Here is a 25,481-nt window from a genome sequence, read left to right on the forward strand (position 1 = left end):
TGAATTTTCCGATAAAGACTTTTACATCTTACCAACTGATTATGAGTCTGCATTGTGCCTCCTACCTCTTGCTGTGCCCAGCTCCCCCGAGAACCTTGACAGAAGAGCATGAGGACATTGATGCTTCAAACTACAGGTAATGTAGCTGAAATACTAACACTGTCTTTGTCAGGTTTGGAGTAAAAACACTGCAGCAATTTTAAATGAAACATAAATCATTCTCAATCATTTTGATCCACTCTCCAAGCTCATAATATTTTTCCTTTTTTATTATAACTGTAATAACTGCTTAAATCAGGATGTCAAGGGTCAAGGTCGTAACTACCCCCCCCACCGGGAAAAATCTATAAAGGTAAACTGTTTAGCAATTTGTAATAACAGCTCAAATTAATACAGCCCACAATCAGTTGACATATTCTCCCCAATCAACAAAAAAGAAAGACTTTCAGTGACCAGTCAAAGGCAAAGAAAGAATCTGCAGCAGGCAAGGATGATATTCTGCGTGCAGACAAGAAGCTATTCTCCAGACTACGCGTTACAGGTCAAAGTAGAAAAATAGACCTGAGAGAAATCCTGTCCTACTCCTTGGGAATGGGTTCATATCCTTTAGCCAGTACTGATGATTCTCTTGCAGAAACAGATAAATCAGCTCTTATGGATTTATTAGAGACCACAGGTGGCGACTGCTTGGTTGACAAAGTTGCAGCAGATGGAGCCATTTTCTTCGATGGCATGGCAGTCATTCAAGTCATAAGGTCCAGACTAAATACCTTTGGAGAGCTCTCTGAGACAATACTACTGCACATGGTCAAGCTTGCTCTGCATCACAAATGTTCATGGGTAGACTTTGTGATTGATCAGTATCCAGAGATGAGCAGAAAAAAAAATCCAGAACACTCACTAAGAGCTGTTGGAGGTACACAACAGGTGCAACTTTATGGAGAAGATCAGAAGACACCAACACAATGGTAAACGTTTTTGTCAAACAATGCGGCCCTGGCAGAATTCCTCTAAGGTGCATGGCGAGATGGTGATGCTGTTGAAGATTTGACATATGATCATGAGGAATGCGACACCAGGATGTTTTTGCATGCACAACATGCCGCACAGGACCATGTTGTGCATGTTCCAGTGCAGTTATTAACAGCACGGGGCTCTTAATAACCGCTGTGGTTATTAAGAACCCTGATACTGATGTGGCAGTCATTGCTTTACATCTGGAGAAAGATCTACAATGTAGGTTGGAATTCCACACAGGAGTTGCTAACAGAACAAGGATCACTGACTTAGCCAAGGTGTCCTCAACTCTTGGGCTGTGACTCTACTTTTCTGTTGCTTGTGAGAAAAAGGAGTAGGCATTTACAGACGTTTTAGCCTGGAGCATTCCGCCTTTTGGAGTAGTTTGCAAATATGTGTGTCACCTGTATGGCCAGTCAAATGCTGAAAATGTGAACGATGCAAGATACAAAGCATTCTGCATGGCATTTTCAGCTTTGCCAGAACTATCTATGCCTCCAACACACCAATTCTGCAAAAGGGCAAAGTACCAAGCAGCAAAAATGCAACATTGTCTGAAAGGCATTATGTGTGCTCCCTCATCCATTGGTAATGTATGGCACATTGAGGATGGGGAGTTAAAAGTGACCTGGTTGACTAACAATCCTGCTCCTCAAAGTATTTTGCAGTTAGTCCACTGCAGCTGCAAGCACGGCAAAATGTGATACAAACAGATGTTCTGTATGTCAGCACGACTGTCTTTCACTGATTTGTGTAGGTGCCAGCACTGTGTGAATGTTCAGAAGGAAATAGAAAGTATAGCTACATGGAATGATGTTTCTGACAGTGAAGGGGGCTGGTGTGAGTGTGTGTCAAAATTCACCATGTGTAATATAACAGTTGAAGAAGCGTTATTCCACAGATTTCATGGTCTAAATTCACATTTCATTGTAATAATTCATCAAGACTTGTCTAAAATGTTATACATATATAAATGCTAATTTGAGAGAAATTTTGTGTTGCTAAAATGAATGTTGAGCAATAAAACACATAAAACTAGCACCACACAATTTTTTTTTTTTTTTGTAATTTATACTTATGTAGATTCATGGCTTGTGACAAAAAAATGCAGGATATATTGCTTAGAATGTTTAACCCAAAGTCCGTAAGGGTACAGTCTATACCGGGGTGGCCAAGTTCGGTCCTCGAGAGCCACCTTCCTGACACTCTTAGTTGTCTCCCTGCTCCAACACACCTGAATCCAATGAAAGACTCATTAGCAGACTTTTAATGAGCCTTTCATTGGATTCAGGTGTGTTGGAGCAGGGACACAACTAAGAGTGTCAGGAAGGTGGCTCTCGAGGACCGAACTTGGCCGCCCCTGGTCTATACAAAAATGCACTTAAAAAGTAGTGTCAAGACATGGGAATGAAAAACACTTTCTAGCTACTTTTTCGTGGTTCACCTTATGGCCTAAATGGGCAAAGAAAAAAAACTCTGAAAATGGCTGGGGGTCTGGGGGCCGCTGTAGGCCCCAGCCCCTGAAGCTCAGAGGTTTTGAGCATTTTAGAGGCATTTCGGGGCCACTGCAGAGACCAATTTCATGAATTTTCATTTTATATTTTTTGTATGTTGGGGTATGTGGAAACCTTACTGTAATAAAATAATTTGTCTATGTAAACCTTCTTTCAGTGATACCTGCCTAGTACTATAGTATATGTACTTCTTATTTGTTATGACTTTATTAATACGGTATTTACATGTAAAATGTATACTTGCAAATTTATTGCCCCATAATAAATTCCTAAAATACACCATGTGAGTTTGCACCCCAACTACTTATGCCAGTCACCAAGAAAACCCACAGTCCAACACGCACACACAACAATTAGTAATTAAATACGAGGTCTGTCAATAAAGTATAGGTCCTTTTTATTTTTTTCAAAAACTATATGGATTTCATTCATATGTTTTTACGTCAGACATGCTTGAACCCTCGTGCGCATGCGTGAGTTTTTCCACGCTCGTCAGTGACGTCATTCGCCTGTGAGCACTCCTTGTGGGAGGAGTCGTCCAGCCCCTCGTCGGAATTCCTTTGTCTGAGAAGTTGCTGAGAGACTGGCGCTTTGTTTGATCAAAATTTTTTCTAAACCTGTGAGACACATCAAAGTGGACACGGTTCGAAAAATTAAGCTGGTTTTAAGTGAAAATTTTAACGGCTGATGAGAGATTTTGAGGTGATACTGTCGCTTTAAGGACTTCCCACGGAGCGAGACGTCGTGCAGCGCTCTCAGGCGCCATCGTCGGCCTGTTTCAAGCTGAAAACCTCCACGTTTCAGGCTCTATTGATCCAGGACGTCGTGAGAGAACAGAGAAGTTTCAGAAGATGTTGGTTTCAGCATTTTATCCGGATATTCCACTGTTAAAGGAGATTTTTTTAATGAAAGACGTTCGGACGGATTGCAGCGTCGGCTCGCAGCCGCCGCGACGCTCCGCCACAGGAAAAACACCTCTGTTGGAAGCCTTAAGGACAAGTTGGAACATGTCCAGCTGTTAAACAATTTCTCATATACTCACTCCACTGAAAGCCATCAAAAGCCGCCTGGATTTTACAAATGGTTATCAACACGGAGGTGTTTTTCCTGTGCTGCCGCACCACGTCGGCTGCGTCCCGACCTATACTTTATTGACAGCCCTCGTATACGGCATAGTAACATTAAAAAGCACACATCCTGTGCACCAGCTGTACCACAGTCTATTAAATTCACCAAAATAAAAAATAAAAGTAAAAATGATGCGGGCCGATTCTGATGCCGCGTTCACACCGTGCGTGATGAGACACTACAAATTCGCGGGGGTTGCGTGGCGACAGACGCGCCTCCTTCGCCCGGTGTGATGCTCTGCTTGGGTGGACTTTCGCTGCGAAAATTCGCCCCGGTGCGTCATCAAATAGGAGGAGCTTCCATTCCGCTCGGCGTCAAGTCATCATGACGGACCTTGATCACACGGAGCGAGTTGTTGTGAAAAGCTCCCAATACAGAGAGTATCATTATTTGCTGCAGGAGCTGCGTCTGGATGACGGCCGCTTTCAGCAGTCCTTCCACCTCTGCGGGACCCAGTTTGAGGACCTCCTGTCCCGTTCACACGTGCACATGTAAACAATAAAAAAAAAAAAAAAAAGAAACTCCGCTGCTTGCTGCAGCTCGCTCTTCCCCCAAAAAACTCTGTCGTAATTGTGTTTAGAAACCAGTCACCATTTGTTTTATTATACATCTGTGTAGTTAATTAATAAAATATTCTCCACACAGACGATTCGCTCGCGCGCACACGTATAAGAAAAAAGAAAAAGAAACTCCGCTCCCGCTGCTGCTCGCTCCAAAAACTCTCTCATAATTGTGAAATAAAGGACAAAAGAGACATAAGTCCTGCTCACAGGCTGCTACCAGATACAGGACATGTTCACATCCTCAGTCAAACTCCAGACATTTCCACGTCACTACATATTCAGTCCCTGATTGGTCATCCCGACGTGACGAGACGAAAAAGTTCAGATTTTTCAACTTGGGGAGGAGGACAACGCGACGTGACACAATATCACGCCACAAACGCACAAAACGCTCAAAATCGCTTCACTCGCGTCGCGCTGCGCGGTTTGGCGCCAAAACGCGTCCTTACATAGGGATTACATGGCAACCTGTGGCTGCAGTCGCTCGCATCGCGCCCGGTGTGAACACGGGATGACATGCAGGCAAATTATTGTCATTAATCTATTAAAGAGTGAAAACTGAAGGAAATCAATTGTAAGGCCTCGAAGAAGTTTCTGTAGGAAGTATTTCAGCCATAAGGTCAAATGAGAGGGGGAAGTGTTGTTTTTTTAAATACTTCAAAGACACTAAACTCATCAAGAGAATTTGGCACTGCTATAATGGACTGATGCAGCAGGTGGCAACAATGCAACAATAAGGATGCCTGCTGCCGTTACACACAAAAGAAGAAGAGAGATTCGGTTGACTGTCTCCAAAGGGTTATGTTTGAGAAAAAAATTACATTTCGTGACAAAATGAAGCCATTATATATATATATATATATATATATATATATATATATATATATATATATATATATATATATATATATACACACATACACACGGTGTTCAGAATAATAGTAGTGCTATGTGACTAAAAAGATTAATCCAGGTTTTGAGTATATTTCTTATTGTTACATGGGAAACAAGGTACCAGTAGATTCAGTAGATTCTCACAAATCCAACAAGACCAAGCATTCATGATATGCACACTCTTAAGGCAATGAAACTGGGCTATTAGCAAAAAAAAAGTAGAAAAGGGGGTGTTCACAATAATAGTAGCATCTGCTGTTGACGCTACAAACTCAAAACTATTATGTTCAAACTGCTTTTTTAGCAATCCTGTGAATCACTAAACTAGTATTTAGTTGTATAACAGTTTTTCATGATTTCTTCACATCTGCGAGGCATTAATTTTGTTGGTTTGGAACCAAGATTTTGCTTGATTACTAGTGTGCTTGGGGCCATTGTCTTGTTGAAACACCCATTTCAAGGGCATGTCCTCTTCAGCATAAGGCAACATGACCTCTTCAAGTATTTTGACATATCCAAACTGATCCATGATACCTGGTATGCGATATATACGCCCAACACCATAATAGGAGAAACATGCCCATATCATGATGTTTGCACCACCATGCTTCACTGTCTTCACTGTGAACTGTGGCTTGAATTCAGAGTTTGGGGGTCATCTCACAAACTGTCTACAGCCCTTAGAACCAAAAAGAACAATTTTACTCTCATCAGTCCACAAAATATTCCTCCATTTCTCTTTAGGCCAGTTGATGTGTTCTTTGGCAAATTGTAACCTCTTCTGCACGTCTTTTATTTAACAGAGGGACTTTGCGGGTGATTCTTGCAAATAAATTAGCTTCACACAGGCATCTTCTAACTGTCACAGCACTTACAGGTAACTCCAGACTGTCTTTGATCATCCTGGAGCTGATCAATGGGTGAGCCTTTGCCATTCTGGTTATTCTTCTGTCCATTTTGATGGTTGTTTTCTGTTTTCTTCCACGCGTCTCTTGTTTTTTTTTTTTGTCCATTTTAAAGCATTAGAGATCATTGTAGATGAACAGCCTATAATTTTTTGCACCTGTGTATAAGTTTTCCCCTCCCCAATCAACTTTTTAATCAAACTACGCTGTTCTTCTGAACAATGTCTTGAATGTCCCATTTACCTCAGGCTTTCAAAGAGAAAAGCATGTTCAACAGGTGCTGGCTTCATCCTTACATAGGGGACACCTAATTCACACCTGTCTGTTCCACAAAACTGACGAACTCACTGACAGAATGCCACACTACTATTATTGTTAACACCCCCTTTTCTACTTTTTTTTTTTTTTTTTTTTTTTTTTTTTTACTAATAGCCCAATTTCATAGCCTTAAGAGTGTGCATATCATGAATGCTTGGTCTTGGATTTGTGAAAATCTACTGAATCTACTGGTACCTTGTTTCCCATGTAACAATAAGATATATACTCAAAACCTGGATTAATCTTTTTAGTTACATAGCACTACTATTATTCTGAACACTACTGTAGCCGTGTCTGTCACCAACAGGACAATTACAAATGATTTGCAGGCTTACAGGCGCCCTACTTTCTGTCACTGCCAGCACATCAAAGTATAACACTATATATATATATATATATATATATATAAGCATTCTTAAGTTAGCAGTTTTATATGTACAGTATAAATACGAGGTCTGTTAGAAAAGTATCCGACCTTATTATTTTTTTCAAAAACTATATGGATTTGAATCACGTGTGATTGCGTCAGACAAGTTTGAACCCTCGTGCGCATGTGTGACTTTTTTCACGCCTGTCGGTTGCGTCATTCGCCTGTGGGCAGGCTTTGAGTGAGCACTGGTCCACCCCTCCCGTCGGAATTCCTTTGTCTGACTACTTGCTGAGAGACTGGCGCTTTGCTTGATCAAAATTTTTTCGGAAACTGTAAGGCACATCCAAGTGGACACCATTCGAGAAATTAAGACGGTTTTCGGTGAAAATTTTAACGGCTGATGAGAGATTAAGGAGTGTTACTATCGCTTTAAGGACAGCCCACGGCGCCGGACGGAGCGCCGCGCCCCGAGCCGCCGTCGTCAGCCTGTTTCGAGCTGAAAACCTCCAAATTTAAGCCTCTGTTGACCCAGGACGTCGTGAGAGAGCAGAGAAGTTTCAGAAGAGGTCGGGATCAGCAGTTTATCTGGACATTCCACTGTTAAAGGAGATTTTAAGTTGGAAAGTTGGAAGTTGGAAAATTAGCTGATAGTGACGAGGCATCGTAATCATCAGCATACCTTGTTCATAAAAGTAATTTTGGTCAAAATCTGGAAAAAGTCTGGTGTTTCCAAAATGTTGAAGAGTAATTTATGTTCTAAGTGACAGAGACACAAACATATCATATCATTTCATATCCAAAAACTAAGTAAGACTTGAAGCAAGGGGGGGGGAGACAACTATTAAGATAGGACATGTTAATGCAGCAAGATGCTGTGTTTCAATCAACTTACATATCCTCCACAGTGATATCCTTGAGAATTTGGCAGTAGTCGACATTCCAGACCGCCTGGTCATCCCACACTTTAGACGCAAGGAGAATGGCACCTAAGACAATTCGCTTCCAGTTTCCAGGGCAAATGTCAATCTCAGCGTAAGTGAGGAGTCTCTCCAAATACACCTTGAAAAAAGAGACAAGTGCAAGTAACACAGACAATATTCTTATTTTATCTCTATCTCTCACACACACACACACACACACACACACACACACACACACACACACACACACACACACACACACACACACACACACACACACACACACACACACACACACACACGCACACAGGGAGAGGGAGTGAAGAGAGAGAGAGAGAAATCTACCACTGTTGCAAAATAAGGAATCCACAAGGGCCAGTCATGTAAAACATGACTCAAGTACATATGTTATCTTAAAGTTGCTGAAACCAGCAGTAATTATTTTAGGCATTTATAGTATGTGGTCATTCCACAGTTCACATGCACTATGCATTATTTGATTCTGTCTTTCTTTATCACTGAAATAAGCTGCTTTTCCTTTAGCCACAGCTTAGCAACTGGGAGTAACCACGCTGAAGAACAGCAAAGAAATAACACTCATGGTAAATGTTTATATCACTACTGCAAGCTGAATACAATATCTGCTGCTTGAACATGCTGGCAGATTTATTTAATTATTCTTCTGTCTTGTCCCAATAATTAATTTTGTTGATTTGTTGCTGGGTGTTTTATTTTTATGTTTTCCTTCAGTCTAATGCATCCTTCTCCACCTCCTCAAGGTAAAAGCCACAATAACACAATGTCTGAAGCTGATGAAATCAAGCATCCTTGGAGCTGGCTCATAAAATATCCACGTCAATCGAAAGACTCCATCTCTCTGCCTCTCTTGCATTTACATTTCTCTTTCAGAAGCCAAATCCCACGTTCCAATGATCACAAAGACTGAGCCTGCAGGCAACTGTTTCTTACAAGTTGTCAGACAAGTACTGAAGATGATGCCTTTCTCAGTCATTGATCATCACTTTGTTAAGATCTGAGGAATAATGTACTGTGTTAGACTTCATAGCTATTGTCATGGGTGTGAGCGGGAGTGATTCAGTGCATGGAGACAACTAAATAAACACATTTCATGGTAACTATGCCTCTAAAAGAATGGCAATGACAAAATTGTTGATCTGCACAAGGCTGGGATGGGCTACAGGACAAAAGGTAAGCAGCTTGGTGAGAAGGCAACAACCATTGGCATAATTATTAGAAAATGGAAGAAACACAACATGACTGTCAATTTTCCTCGGCCTGGGGCTCCATGCAAGATCTCGCCTCATGGGGTAAGGATGATTCTGAGAAAGCCCAGAACGACACAGGAGGACCTGGTCAATGACCTGAAGAGAGCTGGGACCACAGTGGCAAAGAATACATTACTAAGGGCCCCTTCACACATAGCGCGAATAAGTACACCTCAGGATGACTCACCGCGAAACAGCTCGTATGACCGAACCACGAAACATTGCACTGATGGGTAGGCGTGTGACGGTGTCTTTCGAGCAGGAACACAGTGCGAGCAGCTGCGTTCCATCAGTTCAACATGACAGTCATTAAATACCAAGCTGCTATTATCACATTTATATTTCCTAATTCTTTCATTTGTCCAACCACGGTAATGCCGCGTTCACACCGGGCGTGACCAGACGGCACAAATTCACGTTGTGTGGTGATGGAAGCGCCACCATCGCCCAGTGTGTCGCTCTGCTTTCGCTGTGAAAATTCGCCCAAGTGCGTCATCAAATAGGAGGAGCTTCCATTCCACTCACTGGCTCTGGATGTCAGTCAAATTAACATGACGGACCTTGATCACACGGAGCGAGTTGTGGAAAGCTGACAAACGTCATGAGATGTTCCCAATTCAGGGAGTATCATTATTTGCTGCAGGAGCTGCGTCTGGATGATGGCCGCTTTCAGCGGTCCTTCTGCATCTGCAGGACCCAGTTTGAGGACCACCTGTCCCGTTCACGCGCGCACATGTAAACAATAAAAAAAAAACTCCGCTGCCCCTGCTGTGGGGCTGCTCCTCGCTCTTCTCCCAAAAACTCTGTCATAATTGTGTTTAGAAACCAGTCACCATTTGTTTTATTACACATCTGTGTAGTTAATAAATAAAATAATCTTCACGGACGATTCGCTCGCAGGTAAAAAAAAAAAAAAAAATTTAAAAAAAATCTCCGCTCCCCCTGCTGTGGGGCTGCTCCTCGGTCTTCCCCCACAAACTCTGTCATAATTGTGTTTAGAAACCAGTCACCATTTGTTTAATTATACATTTGTGTAGTTAATAAACAAAATAATCTTCACGGACGATTCGCTCGAGCGCATGTAAAAAAAAAACAAAACAAAAAAAAAACCTCTGCTCCCCCTGCTGTGGGTCTGCTCCTCGCTCTTCCCCCAAACTCTGTCATAATTGTGAAATAAAGGACAAAAGGGACATAAGTCCTGCTCACAGGCTGGCTACCAGAAACAGGACATGTTCACATCCAACTCAGTCAAACTCCAGACATTTCCACGTCACTACATATCCAGTCCCTGATTGGTCATCGTGGCGCGACAAAATGAAAAAGTTCAGATTTTTCAACTTGGGGAGGAGGGCAACGCGACGTGACACAATATCATGCCACAAACGCGCAAATCACTCAAAATCGCTTCACTCGCGTCGCTTCATTCGCGTCCATCGTTTCGCGCTGCATGGCTTGGTGTCACAATGCATCCTTCCATAGGGATTACATGGCAACCTGTCGCTCGCGTCGCGCCTAGTGTGAACGCGGCTTAAGTAAGCAGGTAAACACAGCATAACACTGAGCAGTGCTGTTAGCTGTCCCGCTGAGGATACATTGAGAGCTGCCCACTGTAGTCACCTGATGCTGCTTCATCTCCAAGCCTTCATGGTCACATTATTCCAAAATCAAAGAAACGTGCGTGGCTGTCTCACAGACACACACAGAAATGAAATATAATTGCCAGGTGCTACAAAGCAAAAAATGAGTGACAGGGAGCTCGGCTTATTAAAAAACACATACACCAGATGTTGATGATGCAATGCATTGTGGATAGATTTTACCTTTATGTGGCAGGGAGAATTGCCCCATTCTATGCCAGTGTATCATTGCTTTAAAACTGGCGTGCCAAACCAGTTGATCACGACTGACTTGTTGGTTGACTGGTCAATCGCGGGCTGAGTACCAGTCGATTGGATGAAAAAAAATCTGTCACTGGACTCGAGAGGATTTAGTGCTGCAATAACAGAGTGATGCAGAAGGTGGAAGCAATGCACCACTAAGGATGCTGGCTGCTGTTAAATGCCATAGAAGAAAAGCTCTTCTCTTCTTCTATGGTGGAGGAGAAGAAAACAAAAAAATTCTGACTTCATTCTGACTGGGAGGAGGATTACTTTTCATTTATTCAAATGGCAAATCCATCTGTCTTAACTGCAATGTACATGTAGCTTTCCTGAAGAAAGGGAATTTAGAGAAGCATTTCAAGACGATTCACAAGAGCTACAATGCTAACTTCCTGGCTAAATGCTTGCCTGAAACGTCCAGGAATTGAAAAGTCAGCTAGCAGCACAACGATTCATAAATATGGAAGAGTGATGAATATGGCTAATAAGATTGCGTGTTCTGTTTGGGTCAGGAGCCTGAGGATGCATTTATTCTGTGTGCAGCTGGAGGAGACACACCAGAACACACAGACGTTAAGTGGCTGAGCAGAGGTAAATTTATGGAACGGTTTTCTGAATTGTTGCCCAAAATTAAAGAATTTGTGAAACGTTCAAACCATGCTAAATATGCACAGTTTTTGTATTTGAATGCAAGTTTAAAAGCAAGTTACACCTATCAAGCAGGTTGCAACAGTGTGACCTGCAGAACTCTCCACACAGAACTTAAACACCAGGACACAGATTGTTGAGCCTGACAGTGCACGTTATAATGATCAAGTGCAGAGCATCTTGTCAGAATTTGACAGGCACTTTACTGACGTTGCATCCACTGAGTCTGTTTTCTATGTTTACCATTTGGGGAAAATATAGATGTGGACTGTATGACATCCAAAGTGGAGAGCTGTGCTATTAAGAATGAGATCCTCACACTGAAAAATGACACTGAGCTCAAATCCAGAGCAACACCTGACATGAACGTCCAATTCTGGAATCCAATGCAGAAAGACAGTGCCTGAGTGCCTGCTTACGGCTGCACTCAGCACCTACTGTCTGGACTATGAGAGACTAGTTTCCACCTCTCAGTGCCAGAAGTCCCACAAAGGTAGGGAACAACTTGAGGCCAGTCCTAGGCCTACTTGTGCTTATTGTTTTCACCATGCACATTTACTTCAATAATGCATGATTATTGTTAAAACTTTATCTTTGTCCTAGAAAATTGTGTTATTATATTGGCGCACAATAAATTGTGGCAATGCTATGGCATTCGATATGGCTTAGTAGATCTTTAACTTCAACTTTAAAAGTAGATCTCAGTTCAAAAAAGGTTGGGCACCTGCATTAAAATATCAACAACACATTAAACAGATGAGACAATTAATGTTTGCACCATTTTCTTGGTTATATCCTGCCATTAGTCCTTTAAGAGAATGGCTGTTGTATATGTGACAGAAAAAAGTAAGGAGATGACTAATAAAATAGAAAGTTTTAAAATCAGTGAGTCATGAAAGATGTTGGTATAGTGTTGAGCAACTAATGTACCGAGCTGTAGAATACAGGAAGCCAATCCTGTCAAAATAACTGAGATTTAGTTCATGTACGAGGTCTATTAGAAAAGTATCCGACCTTATTATTTTTTTCAAAAACCATATGGATTTGAATCACGTGTGATTACATCAGACATGCTTGAACCCTCGTGGGCATGCGAGAGTTTTTTGCGAGAGGCGAGAGGCACAACTGAGTGGACACCATTCGATAAATTCAGCTGGTTTTCGGTAAAAATCTTAACGGCTGATGAGAGATTTTGGTCTGGTAGTGTCGCCGTAAGGATGGCCCACGGTGCCTGGCGGCGATCTGCGCTTCGAGGAAGGCAGCGTCTCGCCGTTTCAAGTTGAAAACTTCACATTTCAGGCTCTGTTGACCCAGCAAGTCGTCAGAGAACAGAGAACTTTCAGAAGAAGTCGGCATGAGGAGTTTATTCGGACATTCCATTGTTAACGGACATTTTGTAATGAAAGAACGTGCGGGCAGAGTCGCATGTCGGGCCGGACCCGACCGCGGGGGTCGCGACAGGAAAAACACCTCCGTGTTGGAAACCTTAACGGGCATGCTGGAACATGCCCAAGCTCTTAAACAATTTCTCAGTTACTCACTTGTTGAAAGCCATCAAAAGCCGCCTGAATTTTACAAATGGTTTTCAACACGGAGGTGTTTTTCCTGTTGTGGCGCACACAGATTCACCGAGTCGTCACGGAAACGACTCGGTGATTTGCGCGCACGTCTTTCATTAAAAAATGTCCTTAAACAGTGGAATGTCCGCATAAAGTCCTCATGCCGGCCTCTTCTGAATCTTCTCTGTTCTCTCACGACGTCCTGGGTGAATTAAGCCTTAAATTAGGATGTTTTCAGGTCGAAACAGGCCGACAATGGCACCTGGGAGCGCTGTGCGACGTCCCGCTCCGTGGGAAGTCCTTACACCGACAGAAACACCCCATAATCTCTCATCAGCCGTTAAACTTTTCACCGAAAACCAGCTTAATTTCTCGAATAGTGTCCACTCGGATATTCCTCACAGGTCCAGAAAAAAATTTTGATAAAGCAACGCGCGCCGTCTCGAGCAGCGTGTGAAACAAAGGAATTCAGCCGAGAGGGCGGGACCACATCTCACTCAAGGCCTGCCCACAGGGAAATGACGTCACCGACACGCGTGAAAAAACTCACGCATGCGCACGAGGGTTCAAGCATGATTGGTGTAATCGCACGTCATTCAAATCCATATAGTTTTTTAAAAAAATAAAAAGGTAGGATACTTTTCTGATAGACCTCGTATTTGCGATGACACTTGAGCCAAACAATACTGATTAAACACAAGCAACAACATACTGCTCAAAAATGCTGAATAAAGATCCCCATAAAAAGCTAAGCTACAACACTAGTGGGAGCAAAAGAGTAAATCGGAAAGGAACATAGTCTCCTGGTGTGTCTGTGCCAAAATGCACATACATGAACGTAAAGACACTCACCAACGTAACAATGGCACACTCAGCAGTGAGCTGTGCAGCGCTGAACAGTGTCCTGACAAAACGGTAGATCTGCCTCTGCTCAGGGTCATGTTTGTCATAATCAGAAGGAACTTCAGATTTCTGCCAAAAAAACACAACACAAGCAAAATGAATGTCTGTTGAACACATCTGACCCGATGTTTGCCAAAATACTATATATATACAGTATATAAAACCTTTATTTAACCAGGTTAGTCCAATTGGGATCAAGATCTCTTTTGCAACCTTGCAAAAGAGATCTTGAACCAATTTGTCATACAGAAACCCTTGTTTAATGAATCTACTAGTAAGTTTATTGTGTCTAGTGTAAACAATTTGGTAATTATCACAGATGCGACCAATTCTGATTAGTTGGGAGGTGTAAACACCATATGTAGGATTATTTGGTATGTTACTACTCATATAAGGAAATTTTACAATATGAAAGTTAAAATCATCTCATTTGTCAAAAACTGCTGTTCTAAACTATCTATAATGCTCAACTCTATAAGTATGAAAGTTTGTTATTGTTTTCTGTAGATTTTTTAAGCTCTAATTCTGATGGAAAAATATTTTTAATTTCATTCTCAAAATTAGGGTTATTTAAAGTAAGTAGGTCATCAATGTAATGGAAGGGTTTACTAAAGGTTTTTGCTGGCTGGCTATTTGCTTTACGTTTATCTTTCACAGATTTATATTCATATTAAAAAGGAAAAGGTTAGCTAAAAGTGGATCATAATCTGTTCCCATAGGTATCCCTATTGTTTGTTTGAAAATTCTGTTGCCAACCTCTATACAGATACTGTCTACAAGGAATTCTATATGTTCAATCATGTTTTCTTTAGTTACATTACAATCACTTGTCGATGTTGTGTTAGACCAGTATGTAGGGTCATCATTTCTAATAACGATGTATTTAGATCCTCTAATCCTAAAAGCTTCCCTGACTAGTTCACTGATACTATATATAAGTTGGTCATGTTGGATGTTTGTATACAGGTGGAAAAATCAAAACGATAAAAATGTGTAGCTACTTCTGTTTAACTTTTTTAGTTTATTTAAAACCTCTGTGGCATTATTGATAATCCAATAACAGTTAACTCCAGTGTTCCGAGCTATACCTTCGCAGTATTGTTTGAAATGTTTTGTAACTAATTTAAGTCCAGACCAGGCACCTAAGTGGCTCTTCTCTACTCTTTTCTACTCTCCTATTTTACTCTTCCTTTTTAGATATTTAGATATACCTTTGTATACTGGCAGAGTTTCACCTTAGAATTGGAATATAATATATACCTTACTGAATTTTCATGCACTAGAGGCTGCTATAAATCTACTACCTATCGGATTTTTGTGCATTTTTGGAAGCCAGTAGAAGGATGGTAATTGTTTCATATCGGTAATAATTTTAATGTTATATTTAGTCATAAATTGTTGGTGTTTTGTTACAATATCTTCCACATGACTATTATGAGACATACGAGGGCTGTCAATAAAGTAACGGTCCTTTTTATTTTTTTCAAAAACTATATGGATTTCATTCATATGTTTTTACGTCAGACATGCTTGAACCCTCGTGCGCATGCGTGAGTTTTTCCACGCCTGTCGGTGACGTCATTCGCCTGTGAGCACTCCTTGTGGGAGGAGTCGTCCAGCCCCTCGTCGGAATTCCTTTGTCTGAGAAGTTGCTGAGAGACTGGCGCTTTGTTTGATCAAAATTTTTTCTAAACCTGTGAGACACATCGAAGTGGACATGGTTCGAAAAATTAAGCTGGTTTTCAGTGAAAATTTTAACAGCTGATGAGAGATTTTGAGGTGATTCTGTCGCTTTAAGGACTTTTCACGGTGCGAGACGTCGCGCTGCGCTCTCAGGCGCCATCATCAGCCTGTTCAAGCTGAAAACCTCCACATTTCAGGCTCTATTGATCCAGGACGTTGTGAGAGAACAGAGAAGTTTCAGAAGAAGTCGGTTTCAGCATTTTATCCGGATATTCCACTGTTAAAGGAGATTTTTTTAATGAAAGACGTGCGGACGGATCCGCGCGTCGGGACGCAGCCGACGCGGTGCGGCGGCACAGGAAAAACACCTCCGTGTTGATAACCATTTGTAAAATCCAGGCGGCTTTTGATGGCTTTCAGTGGAGTGAGTATATGAGAAATTGTTTAACAGGCAGGACATGTTCCAACTTGTCCTTAAGGCTTTCAACAGAGGTGTTTTTCCTGTGGCGGAGCGTCGCGGCGGCTGCGTCCCGACGCGCGGACCCGTCCGCACGTCTTTCATTAAAAAAATCTCCTTTAACAGTGGAATATCCGGATAAAATGCTGAAACCGACTTCTTCTGAAACTTCTCTGTTCTCTCACGACGTCCTGGATCAATAGAGCCTGAAATGTGGAGGTTTTCAGCTTGAACAGGCTGATGACGCCGCCTGAGAGCTCTGAGCGACGTCTCGCACCGTGAAAAGTCCTTAAAGCGACAGAATCACCTCAAAATCTCTCATCAGCCGTTAAAATTTTCACTGAAAACCAGCTTAATTTTTCGAACCGTGTCCACTTCGATGTGTCTCACAGGTTTAGAAAAAATTTTGATCAAACAAAGCGCCAGTCTCTCAGCAACTTCTCAGACAAAGGAATTCCGACGAGGGGCTGGACGACTCCTCCCACAAGGAGTGCTCACAGGCGAATGACGTCACCGACAGGCGTGGAAAAACTCACGCATGCGCACGAGGGTTCAAGCATGTCTGACGTAAAAACATATGAATGAAATCCATATAGTTTTTGAAAAAAATAAAAAGGACCGTAACTTTATTGACAGCCCTCGTACAGTGAGGAAAATGAGTATTTGAACACCCTGCAATTTTGCAAGTTCTCCCACTTAGAAATCACGGAGGGGTCTGAAATTTTCATCTTAGGTGCATGTCCACTGTTAGAGACATAATCAAAAAAAAAAAAAAAAAAAAAATCCGGAAATCACAATGTATAATTTTTTAATAATTTATGAGGTCTGTCCAAAAAGTGTCGTACCTTGTTAATTTTTTTCAAAAACTATATGGATTTGAATCACGTGTGATTACATCAGCCAAGCTTGAACCTTTGTGCGCATACGTGAGTTTTTCCACGCCTGTCGGTTGCGTCATTCGCCTGTGGGCAGGCTTTGAGTGAGCACTGCTCCACCCCTCCCGTCAGATTTCTTGTGTCTGAGAACTTGCTGAGAGACTGCCGCTTTGCTCCATGAATTTTTTTTCAGAAACTGTTAGAGACAGGCAGTTGGAAACCATTCGATAGATTCAGTTGGATATCAGTGAAGATTCTGTCGGCGTCACGTGGATTATGGACTGTTAAAACCTTTTTAAAGATGGCCCACAGCGGCGGAGGGCGCACGGCGTGCCGAGCAGCCATTCAACAGGCTGGATCAACCAGATCATTTCTAAACTGAACGCTGTGTTGATCCAAGACATCATGTGACTACCACAGAAATGGCAACAGAGCTGGACATAGCACATTTGCGGCACATTCCACTGTTACAGGAGATTTTGTAATGAAAGACGTGCGGAGGATTTCGTGCGTCGGCACGAAGCAGCTCAGGACGCGCAGCAAAAAAACACCTCCGTCTTGGAAGTCTCACAGGACATGTTGGGGCATGTCCAGCTATTACACAATTTCTCGGATACTCACTCGACTGAAAGCCATCGAAAGCCGTCTGAATCTTCTGAATGGTTTCCAACACGGAGGTGTTTTTTTTTTTTGCTGCGCGTCCTGAGCTGCTTCGTGCCGACGCGCGAAATCCTCCGCACGTCTTTCATTACAAAATCTCCTGTAACAGTGGAATGTGCCGCAAATGTGCTATGTCCAGCTCTGTTGCCATTTCTGTGGTAGTCACATGATGTCCCGGATCAACACAGCTTTCAGTTTAGAAATGATCTGGTCGATCCAGCCTGTCAAATGGCCGTTCAGCGCGCTGCGCACCCTCCGCCGCTGTGGGCCGTCTTTAAAAAGGTTTTAACAGTCCATAATCCGCGTGACGCCGACAGAATCTTCACCGATATCCAACTGAATCTATCGAATGGTTTCCAACTGCCTGTCTCTAACAGTTTCTGAAAAAATTTTTATGGAGCAAAGCGGCAGTCTCTCAGCAAGTTCTCAGACAAAAGAAATCCGACAGGAGGGGTAGACCAGTGCTCACTCAAAGCCTGCCCACAGGCGAATGACGCAACCGACAGGTGTGGAAAAACTCACGCATGCGCACGAAGGTTCAAGCTTGGCTGATGCAATCACAAGTGATTCAAATCCATATAGTTTTTGAAAAAAATAAAAAGGTCCGTTACTTTTTGGACAGACCTCGTATTTGTATGTTACTGCTGCAAATAAGTATTTGAACACCTATCAACCAGCAAGAAGTCTGGCTCACACAGACCTGTTAATTGTACAAGAGTTTTAAGCATGCTTAATGCATCATACAAGCATTAGAAAGTATGCAAACTTGATAAATATTCATAAATAAATGAAATGTGTGATGAATTTTAATTTTAATGATAATCTTTTATAAAAATTTATATATGTAAAAAAATACTACGACATCATATGTACATACAATGAACACTGTTTTTGCTCCCATTTTTCCTGAGCTAACCTCAAAGATCTGAAAAATTTTCTATATACACAAAGGAACTATTTCTCTCAAATACTGTACACATGTTGCACATTATTTAACGTCCCAGTTAACAACACAAAGTGGCCCCCAAAATCCAGGAAATAGTGTTTCAAAGGGTTATAAATTTCAAAATTTTCTTGGGTGTATGTCCCTGGACCCAACTACATTACTTGTACCTGCAGCTATGCCCCACTAAGTTCCCCCCTATGCTGTGAGAGGAAAAAAAAAAAAAAAAAAAATTCCGGTTGAGAACCCTATGTACACACACAGAGAGAGAGAGAGAGAGAGACAAAATTCTACTCACAACACACCATATTCACAACAGGAAAACAGTTTTTTTTTTTTTGGTCGCAAATTTACACACACACACACACACACACACACACACACACACACACACACACACACACACACACACACACACACACACACACACACATATATATAATACTACAAAATCACATGTACATACACTGAACACTTTTGTTTTTGCTCCCATTTTTCCTGAGCTAAACTCAAAGATCTAAAAGATTTTCTATATACACAAAGGAACTATTTCTCTCAAATACTGTACACATGTTGCACATTATGTAACGTCCCAGTTAGCAACACAAAGTGGCCCCCAAAATCCAGGAAATAGTGTTTCAAAGGGTTATAAATTTCAAAATTTTCTTGGGTGTATGTCCCTGGACCCAACTACATTACTTGCGCCTGCAGCTATGCCCCACTAAGTTCCCCCAAATAATTCCGGTTGAGAACCCTATGTACACAGAGACAGAGAGAGAGAGAGAGAGACAGAGAGAGAGACAGAGAGAGAGAGAGAGAGAGAGCGAGAGAGAGAGAGAGAGAGAGAGAGAGAGAGAGAGAGAGAGAGAAAATTCTACTCACAACACACCATATTCACAACAGGAAAACAGTTTTTTTTTGGTCGCAAATTTACACACACACACACACACACACATATATATAATACTACAAAATCACATGTACATACACTGAACACTTTTGTTTTTGCTCCCATTTTTCCTGAGCTAAACTCAAAGATCTGAAAGATTTTCTATATACACAAAGGAACTATTTCTCTCAAATACTGTACACATGTTGCACATTATTTAACGTCCCAGTTAGCAACACAAAGTGGCCCACAAAATCCAGGGAATAGTGTTTCAAAGGGTTATAAATTTCAAAATTTTCTTGGGTGTATGTCCCTGGACCCAACTACATTACTTGCGCCTGCAGCTATGCCCCACTAAGTTCACCCCTATGCTGTGAGAGAAAAAAAAAATAAAAATTTTTTCCGATTGAGAACCCTATGTACACAGAGAGAGAGAGAGAGAGAGAGAGAGCGAGCGAGAGAGAGAGAGAGAGAGAGAGCCCTCAAAATTCTACTCACAACACACCATATTCACAACAGGAAAACAGTTTTTTTTTGGTCGCAAATTTACACACACACACACACACACACACACACACACACACACACACACACACACACACACACACACACACACACACACACACACACACACACACACACATATATATAATACTACAAAATCACATGTACATACACTGAACACTTTTGTTTTTGCTCCCATTTTTCATGAGCTAAATTCAAAGATCTGAAACATTTTCTATATACACAAAAGATCTATTTCTCTCAAATATTGTTCATAAATGTCTAAACATCCTTGAACATTCGTGCAATCAACAGGCCAACTGCACGCTCCCTCAAAACATGCAATATCTGTAGCATTGTGCTGTGTGATAAAATTTAATATTTTAGAGTGGCCTTTTATTGTGGCCAGCCTAAGGCACACATGTTCAATCCAGCTGTCTAATCAGCATCTTGATATACCACACCTGTGAGGTCTGATGGATCATCTCAGCAAAGGAGAGGTGCTCACTAAGACAGATTTAGACAGATTTGTGAACAATATTTGAGAAAAATTGTTCTTTTGTATATATAGAAAATGTTTTAGATCTTTGTGTTCAGCTCATGAAAAATGGAAGCAAAAACTAAAGTGTTGCATTTGCATCAGGTAAGACCCAGAAGCGATGAGAAAAATGTTGTGAAAATTATTTTTTTTGCTTTTTGCAATGTGTTGGGGGTCACAAAATTTATTTATTTTTAGGGTGTGCATTTAATTAACTTTCATTAAAAGAAGGGATGGGTCAATGCTCAAGGGGAGGGGCGTTTCAACACGCGGATATAGTGTGTTCAGAGATTACTTGAGAAATATCTGCTGGTGAATCCAAGCAGATCTAAAGATTGTACAATACCAAAATTATATTAACTCCAGGTCTTACCGAAAGTGGGTGTAGTTTCTCATCAAAAATATCTAATAACATTCTTCCGTCGATTTCTCTGGGGAAAAAAAATAACAAATCAAACAGACAATGACACTTTATAACAGATACCAAAATCCAGAGCGGATCACCTAATATATCTCCATGTATGCAATAAGCCAGAACAGAAAAGAATAACATTAATGCACAGACAGAGCTGCTGAGTCTGACAGAGCAAGCCATCAACAATATACTAAAGCATATACATATATAAATTTGTCAATGAGTCTAGGTCAGTTTGAAAGGCTGTAACACTGTGGTGGCTAAAGCAACAGGAACAGATGAATGTGTTGATCATACCTGTTCTTTATGTGGTAGTATATTGCAAGGGCTACACTGTAAAGACAAAAAAAACAAAAAAAAAAAACAAACAAACATTACAATACATTTAAGTGAAAAGTAGCCCCCCCCCCCCACAAAACCAGATTATCATTATTATTATTATTATTATTATTATTATACAGCTTTATTATGGATAGAAATTCAATCTAAAACAAAGATTTATGTATTACCATTTGATGGTGTACTTGAGGTTGGGCTGACTGACAGTGCTGTCATCAAGGAATATGGTAGAACATGAGCTGTACTTCCGTCTCACTGGGCCCGGATGATGCTGAAGTGGGCCCATAAATGACATACAAACAGAGAGACAGATGTGTGCTAAATTCTTTTTCTGACATATCCAAACTGATCCATGATACCTGGTATGCGATATATAGGCCCAACACCATAGTACAAGAAACATGCCCATATCATGATGTTTGCACCACCATGCTTCACTGTCTTCACTGTGAACTGTGGCTTGAATTCAGAGTTTGGGGGTCGTCTCACAAACTGTCTGCGGCCCTCTGACCCAAAAAGAACAATTTTACTCTCATCAGTCCACAAAATATTCCTCCATTTCTCTTTAGGCCAGCTGATGTGTTCTTTGGCAAATTGTAACCTCTTCTGCACGTCTTTTATTTAACAGAGGGACTTTGCGGGGGATTCTTGCAAATAAATTAGCTTCACACAGGCGTCTTCTAACTGTCACAGCACTTACAGGTAACTCCAGACTGTCTTTGATCATCCTGGAGCTGATCAATGGGTGAGCCTTTGCCATTCTGGTTAGTCTTCTATCCATTTTGATGGTTGTTTTCCGTTTTCTTCCACACGTCTGTTTTTTTTTTTTTTGTCCATTTTAAAGCATTGGAGATCATTGTAGATGAACAGCCTATAATTTTTTGCACCTGCATATAAGTTTTTCCCTCTCCAATCAACTTTTTAATCAAACTACGTTGTTCTTCTGAACAATGTCTTGAACGTCCCATTTTCCTCAGGCTTTCAAAGAGAAAAGCATGTTCAACAGGTGCTGGCTTCATCCTTACATAGGGGACACCTAATTCACACCTGTTTGTTCCACAAAATTGACGAACTCACTGACTGAATGCCACACTACTATTATTGTGGACACCCCCTTTTCTATTTTTTTTTTACTAACAGCCCAATTTCATAACCTTAAGAGTGTGCATATCATGAATGCTTGGTCTTGTTGGAATTGTGAGAATCTACTCAATCTACTGGTACCTTGTTTCCCATGTAACAATAAGAAATATACTCAAAACCTGGATTAATCTTTTTAGTCACATACCACTACTATTATTCTGAACACTACTGTACAACCAGGAATGATTTTACTTTAGAGAACCCACAGACTTGCATTTGTTGAACTTTCTTTTCATTGGCTCATCTTCTTGTAAATAATGCTCTTGATGAAGCAGGGGTGGTGGCCAAGTGGTTAATGCGCTTGGTTTCAGTTCAGAAGGCTCCGGGTTCAAATCCCACCCCTGCCACATTTCTCCATGTAATGTGGAGTTGCGTCAGGAAGGGCATCCGGTGTAAAACCTGTGCCAATTCAACATGCAGATCCACCCTGGATTTGCTGTGGTGACCCCGAGTGCAAAACAAGGGAGCAACCGAAGGGACTTACTTTTACACATCATGACCCAGAAGGATTATGGAAGAATCTACACATTAAAAGCCAAGTGGCCTCTGTGTACATGTATGCATGCATGTGTGTGTGCGCATGTGCATAGCTTCAATCACAGACAAACTGGGGAGAGCTGATATTTGCCGTTTGGTATGTTTATGTATTTTGAGTCAAGGATGAACACCGCCAAAACAGAACGTTGACAGGACTAATTTTTGGAGAAATTACAGATATTATGTAACAACAGTGAACAATGGCTGTTGATAATTACATTTTGGACTCACACGCCATTCCAAATCATGACAGAAACTTTGCATAATTTATTACCACCCTTGAAAAATGTCAGCTACCTATTTTATAAACACTACCCAATCTAGAGCCCATGGATTCCCACATGCAATTTGGCCTTTATTGACTTCTGCTCAGAACAGCTGTGTAAATTTATCATTCTATTCTTAGATGCTTCAACCCACACTGAAAAATCACCTATTTACTTCAAGTTAAATACTTCACTGCTCACGAAAATTGCTCATTTTATTTATTCCTGCACAGTTTCTGTTTTAGGTCTATATGGACTTAAGGAAATAAGAGCATGATGGAAAAGATGATCAGCGATTATGAACCTTTTTGGTTTGTGACCCCATATATTGCTTGCCACCACTCACATTATTTCTGTGCCTGGTAGAGGACTTTACAAGGTTCAAGCATTCAGCTTGCAAAAAGCAAAACTTACAGAAATTCAACAAACAACCAACCTTTGTTCCATCTCATGGGGATCCTAATCAGCATTTTGGGAACCACTGTTATAAGCTATCAGGTGATGAAATTATTACTGTAGACACTGATACAATCTAAATAGTGATGCATATCCACATTTAAACAGAATGAGGAGAGACTGAGAAGTTTTGAGCATGACCCAGAAAAAGTAGGGCATGACTCTCCATCTTTTGCATTCTGAGAAACCAACATTTAAAGAAAATGTGTCAGGTTTTGACTCACTCCGTGCACTGATGAGAAATGTTAGTTTCTCTAGATGGAGAACCACGCCCTACTTTTTCTGGGTCATGCTCCAAACTTCTCAATAGCCTCTCAGATGCTCATTTCAGAATTGATATGTAAGGAGGGATAATGATTAACACGTTAAATGACTGGAAGACTTATTTTAAAGACCTTACCTTGTTCTCCGAAATGTGTGTAAACTACAAAAAAAAAAGATGCAAGGCATTAAAATTTCCATTTGCACAACCAAAACAGTCACAAATGCATGACTAAATAAACAGCAAACCTACAGACAATTCAAATTATTTTTAATAACCATTTATGATTTTTAGCGCATACAATGTTCTTCTCACTCTCTCACAGATGAAGACATAACTCACATGGTTGATGTAAAGGCTTTTCCGCTTTTCTCGAACTGGAAAAAAAATAAAATAAAATAAAATAAAATAAGGAGAGGTGTCAGTACTGTCAGCAAGAAAACACAGCACAGTACATAGGTCTAACAGACAGGAAGCAGCATTGACCCAAGGTGTATTTACTTGTCTAACCTTTTGAACTTTACAGGTTTTCAGCCAATGCTGGATAGCAAGCTATTTGCAAAGCTAATTCACTTGAACAGACATGATGATTACTTTAACAGTGTATAGGAGGGAGTGCTGATGAGTGTCTTGCTAAATATGGAACAGCAGAGACGGTTGTGTAACTCAATGTGTGAGTCTACTTTTGTGTCCATATGTTAACCTGATATATAGCACATAGAGGATGGATGGCTGGCTGGCAAAGCACACTGGAGCAGATGCAGAGCACAGCATCATGCACGTTGTGAGCCGTCTGGCAACAGATAGGCATTTCTCTCACCTCTGATGCACAAAATCAAGACAGACACACAGTCTGATGCCCGTCTCTTTTCCACCTTGAGCTGCTATGACTGTTTGCACTGGTTTCCAGCAAAAAGCAACATGTCACAATTAGGGCTGCAAACTTAATAAAAATAAATAAATAAATAAAAATCACAATTGTGACAACAGTAACGTCTGAATGAGTTCAAATTACTAAATTTGCACCCTGGATTAACTTTGTCCAACCCAAATTCATGTGGAGTTGCTTCACGATGGGCATCCATCATAAAACTTTGCCAAAACATCATGCACACTGCATCTGTTGAGGTAAACTCAAGCAAAAACAGGAGAAGAGGAAAGGAATAAGCTTTACATATCAATCACAGTCCAGACTAAATGTTAACAAGTTTAATTAAAACCAATCTATGGGTTTTTGAGTAATCCCACCAAGTACATTTAAACACGCCAATAAACAGATGCAAGTAAAAGCCTATTCAACTTTGCAGCAGTAACGAAGAGCTCGACGTTTTAAACTAGGGATGTTTTGCATAAAACAGGAATTATTGGGGCACAGGTTGGGCCGTGCAATTGATATTGGGTCAATATTGATATTTATAATGATAAATAATTTATTAATGCTGACATTTTTAAGAAAATAAAAAAAGTCTGAAATCTGAAGAAACCACAGGGTTCACTGGTTAAACATTTGCATTTTATGGTGCTACACAAATTAATGTCATTATTCTAATTTCATTATTATGGGGAAGTGATAGTCAAGTGGTTAAAGTGGTGGCCTTGTAATCCTCAA

At 40.9% G+C, this 25,481-nt stretch overlaps 1 protein-coding gene across 1 annotated transcript in view; it reads right to left on the reverse strand.

The window, feature by feature from the left end:
* The window catches only part of ccny (cyclin Y), a 208,763-nt gene that overhangs the window by 45,415 nt on the left and 137,867 nt on the right, over positions 1-25,481 (reverse strand). Inside the window, exons 3-9 of the mRNA XM_034171913.1 lie at positions 24,215-24,249; positions 24,011-24,034; positions 21,379-21,479; positions 21,167-21,202; positions 20,828-20,885; positions 13,855-13,974; positions 7,602-7,768 (exon numbers count right to left, since the gene is read on the reverse strand). Of these exons, the coding sequence (XP_034027804.1) occupies positions 7,602-7,768; positions 13,855-13,974; positions 20,828-20,885; positions 21,167-21,202; positions 21,379-21,479; positions 24,011-24,034; positions 24,215-24,249 (541 nt within the window). The remainder of the gene's footprint in view (positions 1-7,601; positions 7,769-13,854; positions 13,975-20,827; positions 20,886-21,166; positions 21,203-21,378; positions 21,480-24,010; positions 24,035-24,214; positions 24,250-25,481) is intronic.

The sequence above is a fragment of the Thalassophryne amazonica genome, chromosome 1 (genome assembly GCF_902500255.1).
Source record: "Thalassophryne amazonica chromosome 1, fThaAma1.1, whole genome shotgun sequence".
In the NCBI taxonomy this organism is placed as follows: domain Eukaryota; kingdom Metazoa; phylum Chordata; class Actinopteri; order Batrachoidiformes; family Batrachoididae; genus Thalassophryne; species Thalassophryne amazonica.